Here is a 14909-nt window from a genome sequence, read left to right as displayed (position 1 = left end):
GAAGGTGTATATAAATAGTGGGCAAGTGGAGGAAGATCTGCTAGTCCCTGAGCCGCAAAAAGCGTATATAAATAATAATGAGCGCCAAAAAGTGTATATAAATAGTGGGCGAGTGGAGGAAGATCTGCTATCCACTGGGCGCCAAAAAGTGTTTAAGATGGAAGCTTTGGTAGCTGCTACAAACAATTTTCATGAGGATAACAAGGTTGGGGAGGGGGGATTTGGCGGTGTATACAAGGTAACATATGGTAATCATAAATCTTATATTGGTTTATATAAGAATATAGTAGTCCAGAAGGACAATTCAGATTTACTTTAGAAAATCTTTCATACAGAGCATTTGTCTGAATCTCTTAGGGGACTACCGACGACGGAAAACAAATAGCTGTGAAGAAGATGTCGTTCACAGACGAACGAAGTCGAGAATTTATGAAAAAACAATTTAAGAATGAAAAGCTGCTTGCAGAATTTCAGCATCGGAATTTAGTGATCCTACTCGGCTCATGCGAACAGGAGTCACAAGGGTTTCTTGTTTACGAGTACTTGCCAAATAAGAGCCTTGATAAATTCCTATTCGGTGAGTCACTTCAACTTAATATATCAATGTAGATAGTAATGTATCAATCTAGATAGTTTGGTGTTGAATTGGCCTCTTGAATGCATGGATACAGATCCAGAAAATCGCAAACTCCTTGATTGGCACAAGCGTTACAACATCATCCAGGGAATAGCTCGAGGGCTTCTCTATCTTCACGAGGATTCTCGAGTGCGGATTGTTCATCGAGATATTAAAGCAAGTAATATTTTGTTGGACGAGAAACTGAACCCTAAGATAGCAGATTTCGGCACTGCAAATCTTTTCCCTGAAGATAGGACTCACGTCACTGCTACAAGCCCTGTAGGAACTACGTAAGATTTTAACATGTTTGCATTGTAAATTTCTGTTTCATTGTTGTTGAAATTTTCTTTTATGTTTTACATAAGTATATGCAAAAAAGCATAAATAATTCAAAGGAAAATTGGAATTTACATTTTCTGTTCAATTTTTATCTTCTAAAAGTTCCTTCACAGCATCTCTTCCATTGGAATTTGAATATGCAGCGGCTATATGGCACCAGAGTATTTTATGACGAGGAAGTTTACTGTAAGAACCGATGTTTACAGCTTTGGTATTGTTCTCCTGGAACTTCTCACTGGAGAAAAGATATCATCTAACGCTCTGGAAAGTTTAGGACGGGTGAGATGCTGTCATACTGTTCAAGTTGTATTTTTTCAGAGGATATCTTTAGCCGAAGTATGAGATGACGGGTTTCACTGATCAATTTTGATACGAATTACTCATCTGTTGACTTGTATACTTATTTTATCAAGAAACTAAATTAAAACCAAAATTATCGATCTTTATTTCATGTATATATTTTATGAAAATGCAGGTATGGCATTCATACAAAAAAGGGAAAGTTGTGCAAACGATTGATCGAACGATAACTGAAACATGGGATAACGAGAAGCGCAAAGCGTTGAGATGCTTTCAGGTTGCCCTTTTGTGTATACAAGACGATTTAAAGCTTCGTCCAACAATGTCACGAGTTATTACGATGCTTTCAAGTTCTGAGAGTTTACAAGTTCCCACAAAGCCACCGGTATCAACTTTTCCATCTAGTCTATCATTCCTGACTCTTTTGGTTCCAAATAGGAAATTTGATGTCTTAAATTTATAAAGAAGTAGAGGTAGTGATAACTCATCAATTTCCTCGGATACTTTGGAGTTTTATTTAAAGTGTTATTATGTTTACAAGTGTGGAGGTGTATTTTTTCATTAGAGTTATCTTTTTCAACATCTTATTTTTTTATGAGTTAAGAATGGTGAGTTGTAAGTTCAAATAGGGACTTGCATCTCTCCAGTTGTCTTAGTTATCTTTAATCGACACTAGTTCTCCTCTATTGCTATAAAATGGAGGCCTTTTATGTACTTTTACAAAAGATTATGAGTAATAAAATACTCTTACGTGGTATCAAAGCAAGAGATTCCTGCCTTGCTGAATTCGATTTTGGAGTTTTCTATTTGGTGAATTCATTTTTGGAGTCTTTTATTTTTTAATGATTTGGAGTTTCTGTTTTGTGGAGCTACAAATTTGATTGAGTGTTGATTTGGATCTGATTTATTGTGAAAACTTTCACGATGTCTTGTAGTCTTTGAATGACATCATTTTTGTTACAATTTGATCTATTTTGACCATGCTTGATTCTCTACAGCCAGAGGCGCCTTTTGTCCAAATCTTCAACCAAAACACCATGTGCCTTGAACCTCTTTCTTTCCCTGTCTTTCCCCCCATCCTCATCGACTTTGAATCTCATGATGCCCTCTGGGTACTGACATGCAAAGAATTAATGCATTTTCAGCCTTGGCATCAAGGTTAAAGTTTTTGGGAACAAGTTTTACAGTGAGCTGCCCATATTGCAAAGTGACATTAATAACTATGAGGTTTAGTGTTTTGGGCTTTCTCTCTCATCCTTGCTTGCAAAATGGATCAGATCCGTTCTCAAGGAAGTTTGTTGCTTCAGCCTACCATAGGATAGGGCCATGACAGATGGTATCAGAGCTTGATTTAGGGCGTGTCGAGCTGATTGAGATTTGAAGAAAAGTGAAGCAAGTGGTAAAGCATTGTGCTTGGGCCAAGCTGAACGACAAGACATGGCAAGTTGCGAAGAATGCAATGGGAGGCTCTTGCTGACCTTATACAGGTTGAGGCATATGAAAGAAGAGAACCCACGAATTCAAAATGAACTTGAAGTCTTGGAAGGGAATGTTGAAGAAGAGATTCTTCGACTTGGTTAGGTAATGGAGCAGGATGTAGCTGCAGATTGTGATGAAGAAGAAGAGGATGAAAAAGGTCTAGACTTGCCCCTTTTGAGGGATGATGATGCTTAGATAGATATGACTGATTGATATACAATACATCGACACCCGCATCATGGACAACAAGTTGTGGATGAGATGGAGACTACTTCATGGACCTGTGCATGACTCATTTTACACTTTGATGGAGATGGGATGGATTCTTGATCAAGTTGAAGTTGTAACAGGATGTTGAGGGAAACAACCGATGATAGCATAAGGAGGTGCATTCTCATGGTTTGAGCGTGACAGTTGGATTGATCACCCGACTAGTTCGAGTCATGAGGGTCAACAATGTACTGAGATGTGTTTGGGTTGAGTTGGAGTATCATGGCAGCAACTCACATGATGGCGATACATGATGGGTCGACGCGATGTATGTTGTAGTGATAGGATGTAGCTTGAGTTAGAGGGACCAACCTTCCACGGCAGGCCAACATGTAGAGATTGCGACAAAGGTCGTTGATGATCATGGATTGAGAAGACTTTCCCATTCACGGAGTCATGAGCCTTGATGGTTTGTGTGATGATGGAGCAGAGGTGGACAACATGGACATTTTGGAGACAATAGAGATAGCGACATTTTGTGATGATATGATACAACCATCTTATTTAAAGTGGGGGAGGATGTCAAGTCTGTTATCACTCCAATATTTCTCAAGAGTTGATTAGAAATAAATGATTATAGGTAACCACAAGCCTACTTTGGAGATTAGGATATAGCCTTCCTAATTCTCAAAGAGGGCTCTCTCTTTATGATTTAACTTTGTTTAGTTATTTGATTTTAGGCTAGTTATGATTGTACTTGGGTTTTGATTTAGATTTGGTGGTGGGATCACTTACTTAGATGAAAAGAGGAGTGTCTTTTACCATTGTGGTATGGGGTCAAATGTCAAACAAATAGGACTAGATCAAGTTCTAAAAACAGTGTTTACAGGGCAAGATATTCGAGTTACTTCAGATCTCAAGGCTGGATGTTGAAGTGGTTTTCAATCGGATCTAAAGAGAAACTAAGCATTCCTTAGGCTGGATTATGAAGAAAGTGAAAGAGGTCAATCGGGATGGGAGAGAAATTAAGGATTCTCATATCCGGATATCAGAAGAAAACATGTAAATGCTTAATTGTTCAAAATAGAGAGTACTTAAACAAATTCTGAGATAAATTCCTAGTTAATTCATTCAACTTTAGATAACATTCAAGTTTGTGAAAAAGATAAGAAAATAACAAATTTGACAAAGAAAATATTTCACTATAATCGCTCAACACATGAATCCTGTAATGCAATCTCTTTAATACTTGGTCGAGTCTGCTAACTTGAAAAATTGGTACAATAACCCTTAGGTTTATGATCAAAATAACTCTACAAATGTATAGCAATCGACACTCAATACTTCGAATTATGAAGTATTTATACAAAAATAATTTACAAAATATCCCAAACTATCTTGGGAATTAATCTAGGAGAAAGAAATATCTTTATACAAGAAGATAGAGACAGTTATTGAACTATTGTTTGATGTCCCTGTTTATTAGGTTGTGTTGTCTTTAAGCTCTGATATTTTTCCTTTTAATCTTTGCTTTGCTATTTGGTCTTCACGCTGGATGTTCTATTCACTCTGACCTTTCAACTGATACACTTTCATCTGGCTAGCCTGTCATTATCCTTTTACTATGTTTTTCAATCTTATTATACATTTTGACTGTGTATTTCTACAGTAAGTCATTTAATTTTTCCCATGTTTCAGCATCTGGTAATTGGATATTTATCATCTTCCTATAAATCTTATCTGCCTTCGTGTGCTTCGTAAAAGTAGGCTTATTCACAAAAAGGTGTTTTACCTCATGCTGGAGGTAAAACGAATTCTCAAAAGTTTGATATAGGACCTTGCCAGTTGGGATTCCCTTCATAGATGAAGTGTTCACTTGATCTCTGGCCACTTCTCAGATTTTCCTGTTGTAGTCCTCCTCTGTCATTAACTTGCCATTTATTACCAAGGGATTGTGCAAACCTTTTTGCCTCAAAACTTTAAACTTAACCGTGAATCTGTTTATAGCCAGCTGCATGGTTTGGCACTTATCTTCAAGGTTTAACATTAAATTCCTCTAGGTGAGGACCCTTTTTACTTCCATTATTGTACCTATTTTGTCAAGTATCTCTAATTCTTGCAATTCATACTTATTTTTGGAGTTGAGGAAGTGAATGATCCTTGCAACTTCCTCTGACATGTCTCCCAGTTCTGCTTTTACTCTGCATATGGCTTCTATAGCCTGCTTCACTAATTCAATCTATTCAAAAATTACTTGAATGGATGGCCAAATATCATTGACAGAGTCAATGATATTGGCCCATGATTGTTCCTTAGCCTGTCCAAGGGGTTCTTTCAAAGTTAATTCATTGTACAAGCTTTTTATTCTTTCACTCATTCTGGCCGATTTCTGTATTTCCTCTTTATGCATAATCTGGGCAAGTTTGTAGTCAGTATCTAGATTGGTTACCTTTTCCGTGAGCTTGTTTATTTCAGTGGTCTGAATGGACATGTCTTCCATTTCTCTGGCCAACTTACTTGCCTCATCACCTGTTGACCCTATTGCTGATGTAGACGCTGTAGAAGCTAGCAGTGATGTAAGCATTGGAGCAGTAGGAGCTAATGATGCTGCCAAAGTGGAAGGTACTGCAATAGTAACTGTTGGGATAACAGTGGCAAGGGCAGTCTCCAGACTAGCTTGTTTTACCTGTATCAGTCTATCTAACTCTTTTTCCATTTCCTTCAGTTGATCATTCAATTGTAGCACTAGGTCCATCATCTCTTCTTGATGTGTTTGGCTCTCTAGGATCTCCTTTGATATAGGACCTTGCCAGTTGGGATTCCCTTCATAGATGAAGTTTTCACTTGATCTCTGGCCACTTCTCAGATTTTCCTGTTGTAGTCCTCCTCTGTCATTAACTTGCCATTTATTACCAAGGGATTGTGCAGACCTTTTTGCCTCAAAACTTAAAACTTAACCGTGAATCTGTTTATAGCCAGCTGCATGGTTTGGCACTTATCTTCAAGGTTTAACATTAAATTCCTCTAGGTGAGGACCCTTTTTTACTTCCATTAGTACCTATTTTGTCAGGTATCTCTAATTCTTGCAATTCATACTTATTTTTGGAGTTGAGGAAGTGAATGATCCTTGCAACTTCCTCTGACATGTCTCCCAGTTCTGCTTTTACTATGCATATGGCTTCTATAGCCTGCTTCACTAATTCAATCTATTCAAAAATTACTTGAATGGATGGCCAAATATCATTGACAGAGTCAATGATATTGGCCCATGATTGTTCCTTAGCCTGTCCAAGGGGTTCTTTCAAAGTTAATTCATTGTACAAGCTTTTTATTCTTTCACTCATTCTGGCCGATTTCTATATTTCCTCTTTATGCATAATCTGGGCAAGTTTGTAGTCAGTCTCTAGATTGGTTACCTTTTCTGTGAGCTTGTTTATTTCAGTGGTCTGAATGGACATATCTTCCATTTCTCTGACCAACTTACTTGCCTCATCACCTGTTGACCCTATTGCTGATGTAGACGCTGTAGAAGCTAGCAGTGATGTAAGCATTGGAGCAGTAGGAGCTAATGATGCTGCCAAAGTGGAAGGTACTGCAATAGTAACTGTTGGGATAACAGTGGCAAGGGTAGTCTCCAGACTAGCTTGTTTTACTTGTATCAAGCTATCTAACTCTTTTTCCATTTCCTTCAGTTGATCATTCAATTGTAGCACTAGGTCCATCAGCTCTTCTTGATGTGTTTGGCTCTCTAGGACCTCTTTTGTTTGTGGGTGCTCTGAATAAGGAAGTTTTAATTACTTTTTAAGAGCTGCAATGTCCTCATTCTTCTTCTTGATCAACTTCTCAGTAGCTTTGATGTCATTGGGATCATGTCCCAGCTCAATTACCAAGTCCTCCAATGACTTGATCCTATTGTCCTTGGCCTGTGAGAATGCCTTCTCCAATTTATATTGGGTTGTAATGTTATCTAAGGAGCTTTGCAGCTTATATGCAGCCATGGCCTTTCCTGTCAAGGTGGAGTAGATCATCTCTTTAGCCTGCTTGTGGAATTCTATCTGGTCAATGGGATGAACATCCCTAGCCAACACCTAAAAATCAATTTTCCTATAGTCAGCTAATGTTTTTGGCTATTAAATAGTTGGCTGCATGATAGACACTTCCATTTTCCCTACTTTGATGTCAAAAGCTAACATCAACCTGCTCTGGTTAACTGGTGTGTGCTTGAAATATTGGGCATATGTTTCTGCCTTCAATTTCTCATTTATGAACTTGATCTCCTTGTACCTGTCCTTGATATCTTTTTCCTTATCTGTTGGCTTGGTGAAAGAAAAAACCTCAACACTAAGTTGTCTCTCAATTAGTTGAGTGTTAGGTGTAGATGCTTGTTGTGTTTCTCCTGAAGCAGCTGTGATTTTGCTTCTTTCCACCATTGTATCAGTGTCAGTTATTTCCACTGATTCAATGGTTTTTTCCTGTTCAATTATAGGATTCAGCTTGGGCCTTTTCCTGAGCTCAAAATTCTCATCTGTGGTTTCCATAGCAGAACTGGAACCCTCCCCACTGTTTCTCTTTGGATTTCTCTCCTCATTTGCTAGGGTCTGTAAAATAGGAGGAATATTCATGGGTTCCCCTAGTTCTGGAATTTGCGGGAAAGAACTTTCATCAATTTGTTTCTCTACATCAATCAATGTATTTTCTACATCCACTTCTATGTTATCCATGTCAATTGATGTGTTTTCCAACCATTCTGATTGGTTGGCAAACCTCTCAATATCTGGTCTAGGATGGTGGATGAAAGGTTCCAATTTGACCTTGATTCTTAACTTATTTATGACCCCATGAGGGTCATACTGTCACATAAAGCTGTTTCTGAATTTCATTTCCTGCAAGATCTTGTCAGCCTTTGGTCCAGCCTCTCTGTTATTACAAATGAAGGGACCCAATTGATTTTTAATTTTAAATTGGGTTTTCTTCCTAGCTGCTAGGAAGTTGAATTCATTAGAATTGATGATCTGCCTAAAACATTCCAAGGCAAATATCCTCATAAGGAGGTATTTGGGAAGTTTGTAAGAGGAAAGTTGGCATCCATAAATTCTAATCTTTGTGTGGTTCTGGTACAAATACCAATCTACCACCTTACTGTTCTTGGCCAACTGTAATACCCTTTTGAGTTCTTGGCTGATTCTAGGCTGAGGGATACTAGTCAGCATGTTCATGACTAGATGGACAAATGAATCTATGAAGTCCTTATAGGTGAATGCAATGGATAATTTCTGGATCAAGGGTGTCCAATGAATAACTGACTTTGGATTCCCTTTGGTATCCAAATTCTGGATGCTGACAGGGAATTTGTTTGATTGATAATATAAAAACATATGAAATAACACAGAGGAGTACTTGAAGACTCTCTCAGTTGGTAGTCTGGTGAACTGTTGATGCATCCTGTCTACAATTAATTGAGCATAGTTGTAAATGACAGTAGAAGGCTCGCCTAGGGTAAAGATGGAAAGAAAGGCCCAGACAACCTCATCCACATGCTCATCTAAGGTATATCTTAGGATGCAAGAGAGCATCGTAATAATATGTTTGCCTCTCTCTGAAAAAATAGTGGCAGCATAAGGAGGACTATCTGTGGGAGTATGGCAGTCCTCTATGATGAAAGTCTGGAATATTTGGGCTATTTTGGTTAGCTCTAACTTGATGTATAGGTCCAGCAAGTCACCAATAGACAATGGGGTCTCATCAGGGCTTGGTTGGACCTGCAACATTTGGTTAATAGTCTCTGTAGTGATGGTAAATAACAGTTGTTGGTTAGGGGTGATAATAGCCCTTTGGCTAGGAATGTAAAAGGCATGACAGAAGTGCATAATGTCAGGGAATGGGTGTACTTATAGGAACAAATTCCTGGGTAAATTAGATTCCCAAAGGTGGATGTCACCGTTCTAGTTTAAGAATTTGTCCTTACTCCAGTAGTGGAGCTTTAGAAGGTAAGCTCGGGAAGTAGTATCCTTTATTGAAAATATTTGTCAGCTAATGCTAGGTTGTCAATGTCCAGGTAAGGGGTTGTCAGAGGTCTAGTTAGAAATAATGGAGAAATGGTTATGTGGTTGTAACGTTACCTTCTTAGTTTAGGAGTTGTTCCTAGAATTTAGGAGGTTGGTTTCAGCTACCTATTTTTCAGTCATGTATTTAATATGTAATATTCATTCATTGTAAGTAGAGTGAACGAGAGAGAGAGAGTCTCCTCCTTGTTTGAGTGCAGTCTCCAGGTGATGTACACACCTGTGAGCTGCAACTCCTTCTGATTAATTCAAGTTTGATTATTTTTATCTTGGTATCAGAGCTTAGGGTAGAGGTAGCCTTAATTTTGTTTTTTTTCTGGGATGTATCATTAGTTGCACATCTGTAGTGGTAGGAGTACATGTAAAGATATCTGTGTGATCAGGTGGAGCTGCAGTAACACCTGAAGCGAAAAGGCATCAGATGACTGATCATCACTGAGCCGAAGGAAGGGTTGGAGCGGAAATTCGGAGCGGAATTTTTTTTTTACAGAAGGTGCAGCGATTAGCGCGGTTTTTATGAGGAACAGTCGCGCCATTGGCGCGAGAGGCTGTAAATCGCGCCAGAGAAAAGAACGACCAAATTGGCGCAGATCCGTGGCTGTTAAGCGCGCCAAAATTCCTGCACTCCACAAATTTTCATTTTCCGCAATTAGCGCGGGTTCTGCGCTGTTTTGAGCGCCATCCCTTTCTCTCTGTAAATCTGCAATCTTTGTTGCAGATCGGAGTTGCCCGGTGGAGGCACGTTTGCCCGGTGGTGGCGAACTGAAGATCCTTGATCAGCTCGAAGGTAGCAGATCGGATCTGCCCGGTGGTGGCGATTTGAGGTGCCGTGATCCGCTCGAAGGTAGCAGATCGGACCTGCCCGGTGGTGGCGTAGTGCAGCTCCTCGGTCTGTTCGGTGGAAGCAGATCGACTTTGCCCGGTGGTGGCGTGTTGGAGCTCGTTTGTTGATCTGTTCGGTGGTGACAGATCGGTTTTGCCCGGTGGTGGCATAGTGAAGTCCCTGATCTGTTTGGAGACAGCAGATCGGACTTGCCCGGTGGTGGCACAGAGAAGTTCCTGATCTGTTCGTGGTAGCAGATCGGACTTGCCCGGTGGTGGCCGATTAGAGTGTTCAGTGGTGCAAAAATGAACAACAGTTTGGAATCATACCTCCACGAGTCTGGCAAGCTCGATGGAACGAATTTTTCCAACTGGAAGTTCAAAATGCAAACCTTGCCGGAGAGTGCGAATGCATGGTCGATCATCTTGGGAAATGAACAGAGATCCGGAAATGCAACCCAAGAATAGGATTGCGATAAGAGAGAAACAAAGGCAAAAGTAATACTGAAGATGTCTGTCAAAGACAACGTTATCCCTCATATTCAAGACTGCAAGTCGGCCGCGGAGATTTGGAATACGATCAAGGGTTTATATGAGACACAGAACACAAATCGTGTTCTCGCACTCAAAGGAAAATTGTATGCACTAAATATGGACGAGAATGAATCTGTTGATGGATTCACAGCCAGAATCAAGGATCTGAAAGACAAATTGGGATCCATTGGAGAAAAGGTATCAGACTCAGATCTGGTTACCCTCACACTGAACAGGATGACCGATGAATATCAGACATTCATCTCAGGGTTGGCAGCTAGGGAGAAAGCCCCCTCTTTTGATGAGCTGACAGCGATTCTGCTCCAGGAGGAGGAGCGAAGACAAAATCTGAAGACCCAGAGCAATGACCTTGCTCTGATGGCAAAGAGGCGACAGCACAGAGGAAAGCAACACCAGCACCAACACCAGCACCAGAAACCACAGCAGCAGCAGCAGCAGAAAGGGGCCAACTCCTTTCAAAGGAGACCATCTAGAGGTATGAATGATAACTATGTTAAGAAATGTTTTTACTGTGGAAATCCTGGTCACCAGATCAGAGAGTGTTATAAGAGGCAAGCAGATGAAAGGAGAAGTAAACAGAAGAAACATCAGGGCTGTTTTGCTGAAGAAGAGGAAGACCACAGCTATGATCTTCGACTATTTACAGTTGACTTTGTACTTTCAGCATCGAAAGGAGATGAGGACAATACGTGGTATGTCGATTCTGGCGCATCCTCGCACATGACTGGTAAGAGAGAATATTTTGAGTTTCTTGAAGAATCTGCATGTGGATCCAAAATTTATTTGGGTGATGACAGTGGGTATGAGATCAAAGGTTGTGGGGATATTCCTGTGAAGCTACCTAGTGGCGACATCAAACATCTCAAAAATGTTTTATATGTTCCAGGAATTAAAAAGAATTTGATCTCTGTCTCTATGACAACAGACCAGGACATGCTGGTGCAATTCTTCAAGAATGGATGTGTCATTCAGGATAGAAAATTGGAGACAGTTGCAACAGGAGTACGCGTGGGGAATTCGTATAGACTGGATGCAAGGAGCATGCCACAACAGGCGATGGTTGCAGCAACAACAACAGCTGAGAATCTCTGGCACCAGAGATTTGGACATATCAATCTACAAGATCTCTTCTTACTTAAAAATAAAGGTATGGTCGATGGACTTCCTGCTTTACATAATATCAAACTGGAATGTGATGGATGTGCATTAGGGAAGATGCATAGAGATGAATTCCCTTTGCATGTCAACAGAAAAGAAAGAGAAATCCTAGAACTAGTGCATACAGATATTTGTGGACCTATGAAGACTAGGTCTTTAGGAGGTGCATACTACTTTCTACTGTTTATAGATGATTGCACTAGGTTCTCTTGGGTGTATTTTTTAAGCAAAAAGAGTCAAGATTTCCGATATTTTAAAGAATTCAAATCTATGATAGAGAACCAAACAGGAAAGAAGATAAAGATTCTCCGCTCGGATCAAGGGGGGGAATACAGGTTAAATGAGTTCATGAACTTCTGCAAGCAACATGGGATTATACAGCAATTTACAGTGCCACACACTCCACAGCAGAATGGAGTAGCAGAATGCAAGAACAGGACCCTTGTGGAGTGTGCGAGAAGTATGCTTCAAGGTAAGGGCATTTCTAATGGTCTTTGGGCAGAAGCCATTAACACTGTTGTTTATTTAAAGAATAGGAGTCCCACCAAATGTCTAGGCTTCAAAACCCCCTTTGAAGCACTGTTTGGACTCAAACCAGCAGTCGGTCATATGAGAATATTTGGATCTAAAGCTTTTACTCATATACCGAAAGCAGATAGGAAAAAGCTAGATCCCAAAGCCTTGAAATGCATATTTGTAGGATATGGCACAGAGTATAAAGCATACAAATTATATAATCCTGTGACTCATAAAGTGTTTGCAAGCAGAGATGTCATTTTTCATGAACAGACAGAAGATGGAAACGAAGACTCTAACAATGACAGCCACATTCCATTCCTGATAGAATTGAACAGTGAAGAAGAAGAAGAACAGGAGCAGGAGCAGGAGCAGAAACAGGAAGAAGTAGCAGCAGATAGTATAATAAGTGAGGATGCAGGCTCGGACAGTGCTGAAATAGAAAGAGTTGAGGTGAGTCATTTACCTAGAAGATCAGGTAGAAAGACTAGACTACCTGCAAAATTCAGAGACTATGCTTTAATGTCCAAAATTTTAAATATTGTAGAACCCTCAAATTATGAAGAAGCAAGTAGATCAGATGAATGGAGGGCTGCAATGCATGAAGAAATGGAATCCATATATAGAAACCATACTTGGGACTTAGTTGAGCTGCCAGAAGGAAAAACCCCTATAGGTTGTAAGTGGCTGTATAAACCTAAGATAAATGCAGATGGTACTGTAGAAAAATTCAAAGCTAGATTGGTAGCAAAGGGTTATTCACAACAGGAAGGAATCGATTTCGATGACACCTTTGCCCCTGTAGCTAAACTTAATACAATTAGAATGCTAATCTGTTTAGCAACAAAACATAAATGGAAGCTACACCAGTTAGATGTTAAATCTGCATTTCTGAATGGGGAATTAAAATAAGAAATATATTTAGTACAGCCTCCTGGGTTTGTGAAAAAGGGGCAGGAGCATTTAGTGTGTAAATTGCATAAGGCACTTTATGGATTGAAACAAGCACCCAGGTCATGGTATGACAAAATTGATTCATTTTTTGTTCAGCATAGCTTCCATAGGAGCCTCAACGATCCGAATCTGTACACCAAGATAAATAAACAGAGGCAAATCATTTTGATTTCTTTGTATGTGGATGACATGATAATAACAGGGAATGCAAATAGTTTAATCAAAGAAATCAAGCAGCAAATGTCATAGGAATTTGAAATGAAAGACCTCGATGATCTTCATTATTGCCTAGGACTAGAAGTGTGGAAAGATTCTGGTCAAACTTTTCTAACTCAAGGAAAGTATGCCAGAAACCTGTTGGAACGATTCAGAATGGAACAATGTAAAACAACAACAACACCATTGCAACAGAACCTCAAGTTGAGCAGTGACGATGGCACAAAACAGGTGGATGCCACTTTGTATAGACAGCTAGTGGGAAGTCTGATATATCTTACGACAACTAGGCCTGATTTGGCATACTATGTTAGTGTGCTGAGCCATTTTATGTCCAGACCACTTGACAGTCATTGGAATGCAGCAAAATGTGTGTTGAGGTACCTTAGTGGTACTTGTAATTATGGTATTTTATACACTGACATTTCTGATGTTACTTTAGCAGGTTATTCAGATTCTGATTGGGCAGCCAACCTGGATGATCGTAGATCCATCACAGGCTATGCATTCAGTATCAGATCTGGGGTTATTTCATGGAGTAGCAAAAAGCAAAGCACTGTAGCATTATCGTCATGTGAAGCAGAGTACCAGGCATTGTGTGCAGCTACATGCGAAGCCATTTGGTTGAGGAGATTGCTTAGTGATGCAGGCGAAGGACAAAAAGCAGCAACCAGCATCAAAACTGACAATCAAAGCACAATAAAGCTTGCATACAATCCAGTTTTCCATAAGAATACTAAACACATTGATACTCAGTTTCACTTTGTACGAGAAAAGATACAGTCTAAGGAAATTTGTGTGGATTATTGTAATACTTGTGATAATTTAGCTGACATTTTTACTAAGCCTCTAGGGCGAGTAAAGTTTGAGTTATTTAGAGGGATGTTAGGTGTGCAAAATAACCCTTTCTCCATTAAGGGGGGGAGTTAGAAATAATGGAGAAATGGTTATGTGGTTGTAACGTTACCTTCTTAGTTTAGGAGTTGTTCCTAGAATTTAAGAGGTTGGTTTCAGCTACCTATTTTTCAGTCATGTATTTAATATCTAATTTTCATTCATTGTAAGTAGAGTGAACGAGAGAGAGAGAGAGTCTCCTCCTTGTTTTGAGTGTAGTCTCCAGGTGATGTACACACCTGTGAGCTGCAACTCCTTCTGATTAATTCAAGTTTGATTATTTTTATCTGGTCTCACATCCGGAGAGGTCTCGGAAGCCGTGGCTAAGTTTATGGATATGAATTAGGCTTGTAGTGGTTGTAGAAGTGAGGTCTGGAAGCCATGGAATAGTGGGATGACAGTTACAGTCTGTAAGAGAAGGGTTATGGTATACAAGTAAATTTCTCTTCAATTTAGGCAAGTTTATTAATTAATTTGAATTAATTAAGCTTTCAATTGGAATATACTTTTTCAAATTGAGAGCGTCGTTCCTATTTTTCTCAAGAATACCTGGAATTTGGCGACCTGGCTTGTAAATTGGGTTTAATGGTGAATGTAGAGGGCACAATAGCTTGAACTGTCAATTGGTTGCTTGATTTAGGTGTCCGGAGCTTCTTTAGGTGGTAGATGGTGGTTAATTTGTTCGCAGAGGTTCAGGGTGTCGCAGAATGGCTTGAGTAGCAGTTACAATGAAAACGAGCGAAAAGAGTGAATTGGGGCTTTTTCGTCCTTTTAACGGGTTATGG

The 14909-nt window shown here is 39.6% G+C and overlaps 1 protein-coding gene across 1 annotated transcript in view; it reads left to right on the top strand.

The window, feature by feature from the left end:
• The first annotated feature begins 83 nt into the window (after window positions 1-83).
• Window positions 84-14909, top strand: part of LOC149246395 (cysteine-rich receptor-like protein kinase 10) — a 40078-nt gene continuing 25252 nt past the window's right edge. Inside the window, exons 1-5 of the mRNA XM_089455682.1 lie at window positions 84-238; window positions 358-577; window positions 672-909; window positions 1102-1237; window positions 1434-1643. Of these exons, the coding sequence (XP_089311808.1) occupies window positions 158-238; window positions 358-577; window positions 672-909; window positions 1102-1237; window positions 1434-1643 (885 nt within the window). The 5' untranslated portion in view covers window positions 84-157. The remainder of the gene's footprint in view (window positions 239-357; window positions 578-671; window positions 910-1101; window positions 1238-1433; window positions 1644-14909) is intronic.

The sequence above is a fragment of the Pinus tabuliformis genome, chromosome 7, assembly GCF_031772625.1.
Source record: "Pinus tabuliformis cultivar Carrire ecotype Pingquan chromosome 7, CPIR1, whole genome shotgun sequence".
NCBI classification, from domain to species: Eukaryota; Viridiplantae; Streptophyta; class Pinopsida; order Pinales; family Pinaceae; genus Pinus; species Pinus tabuliformis.
This window is presented reverse-complemented; position numbering and strand designations above follow the sequence as displayed.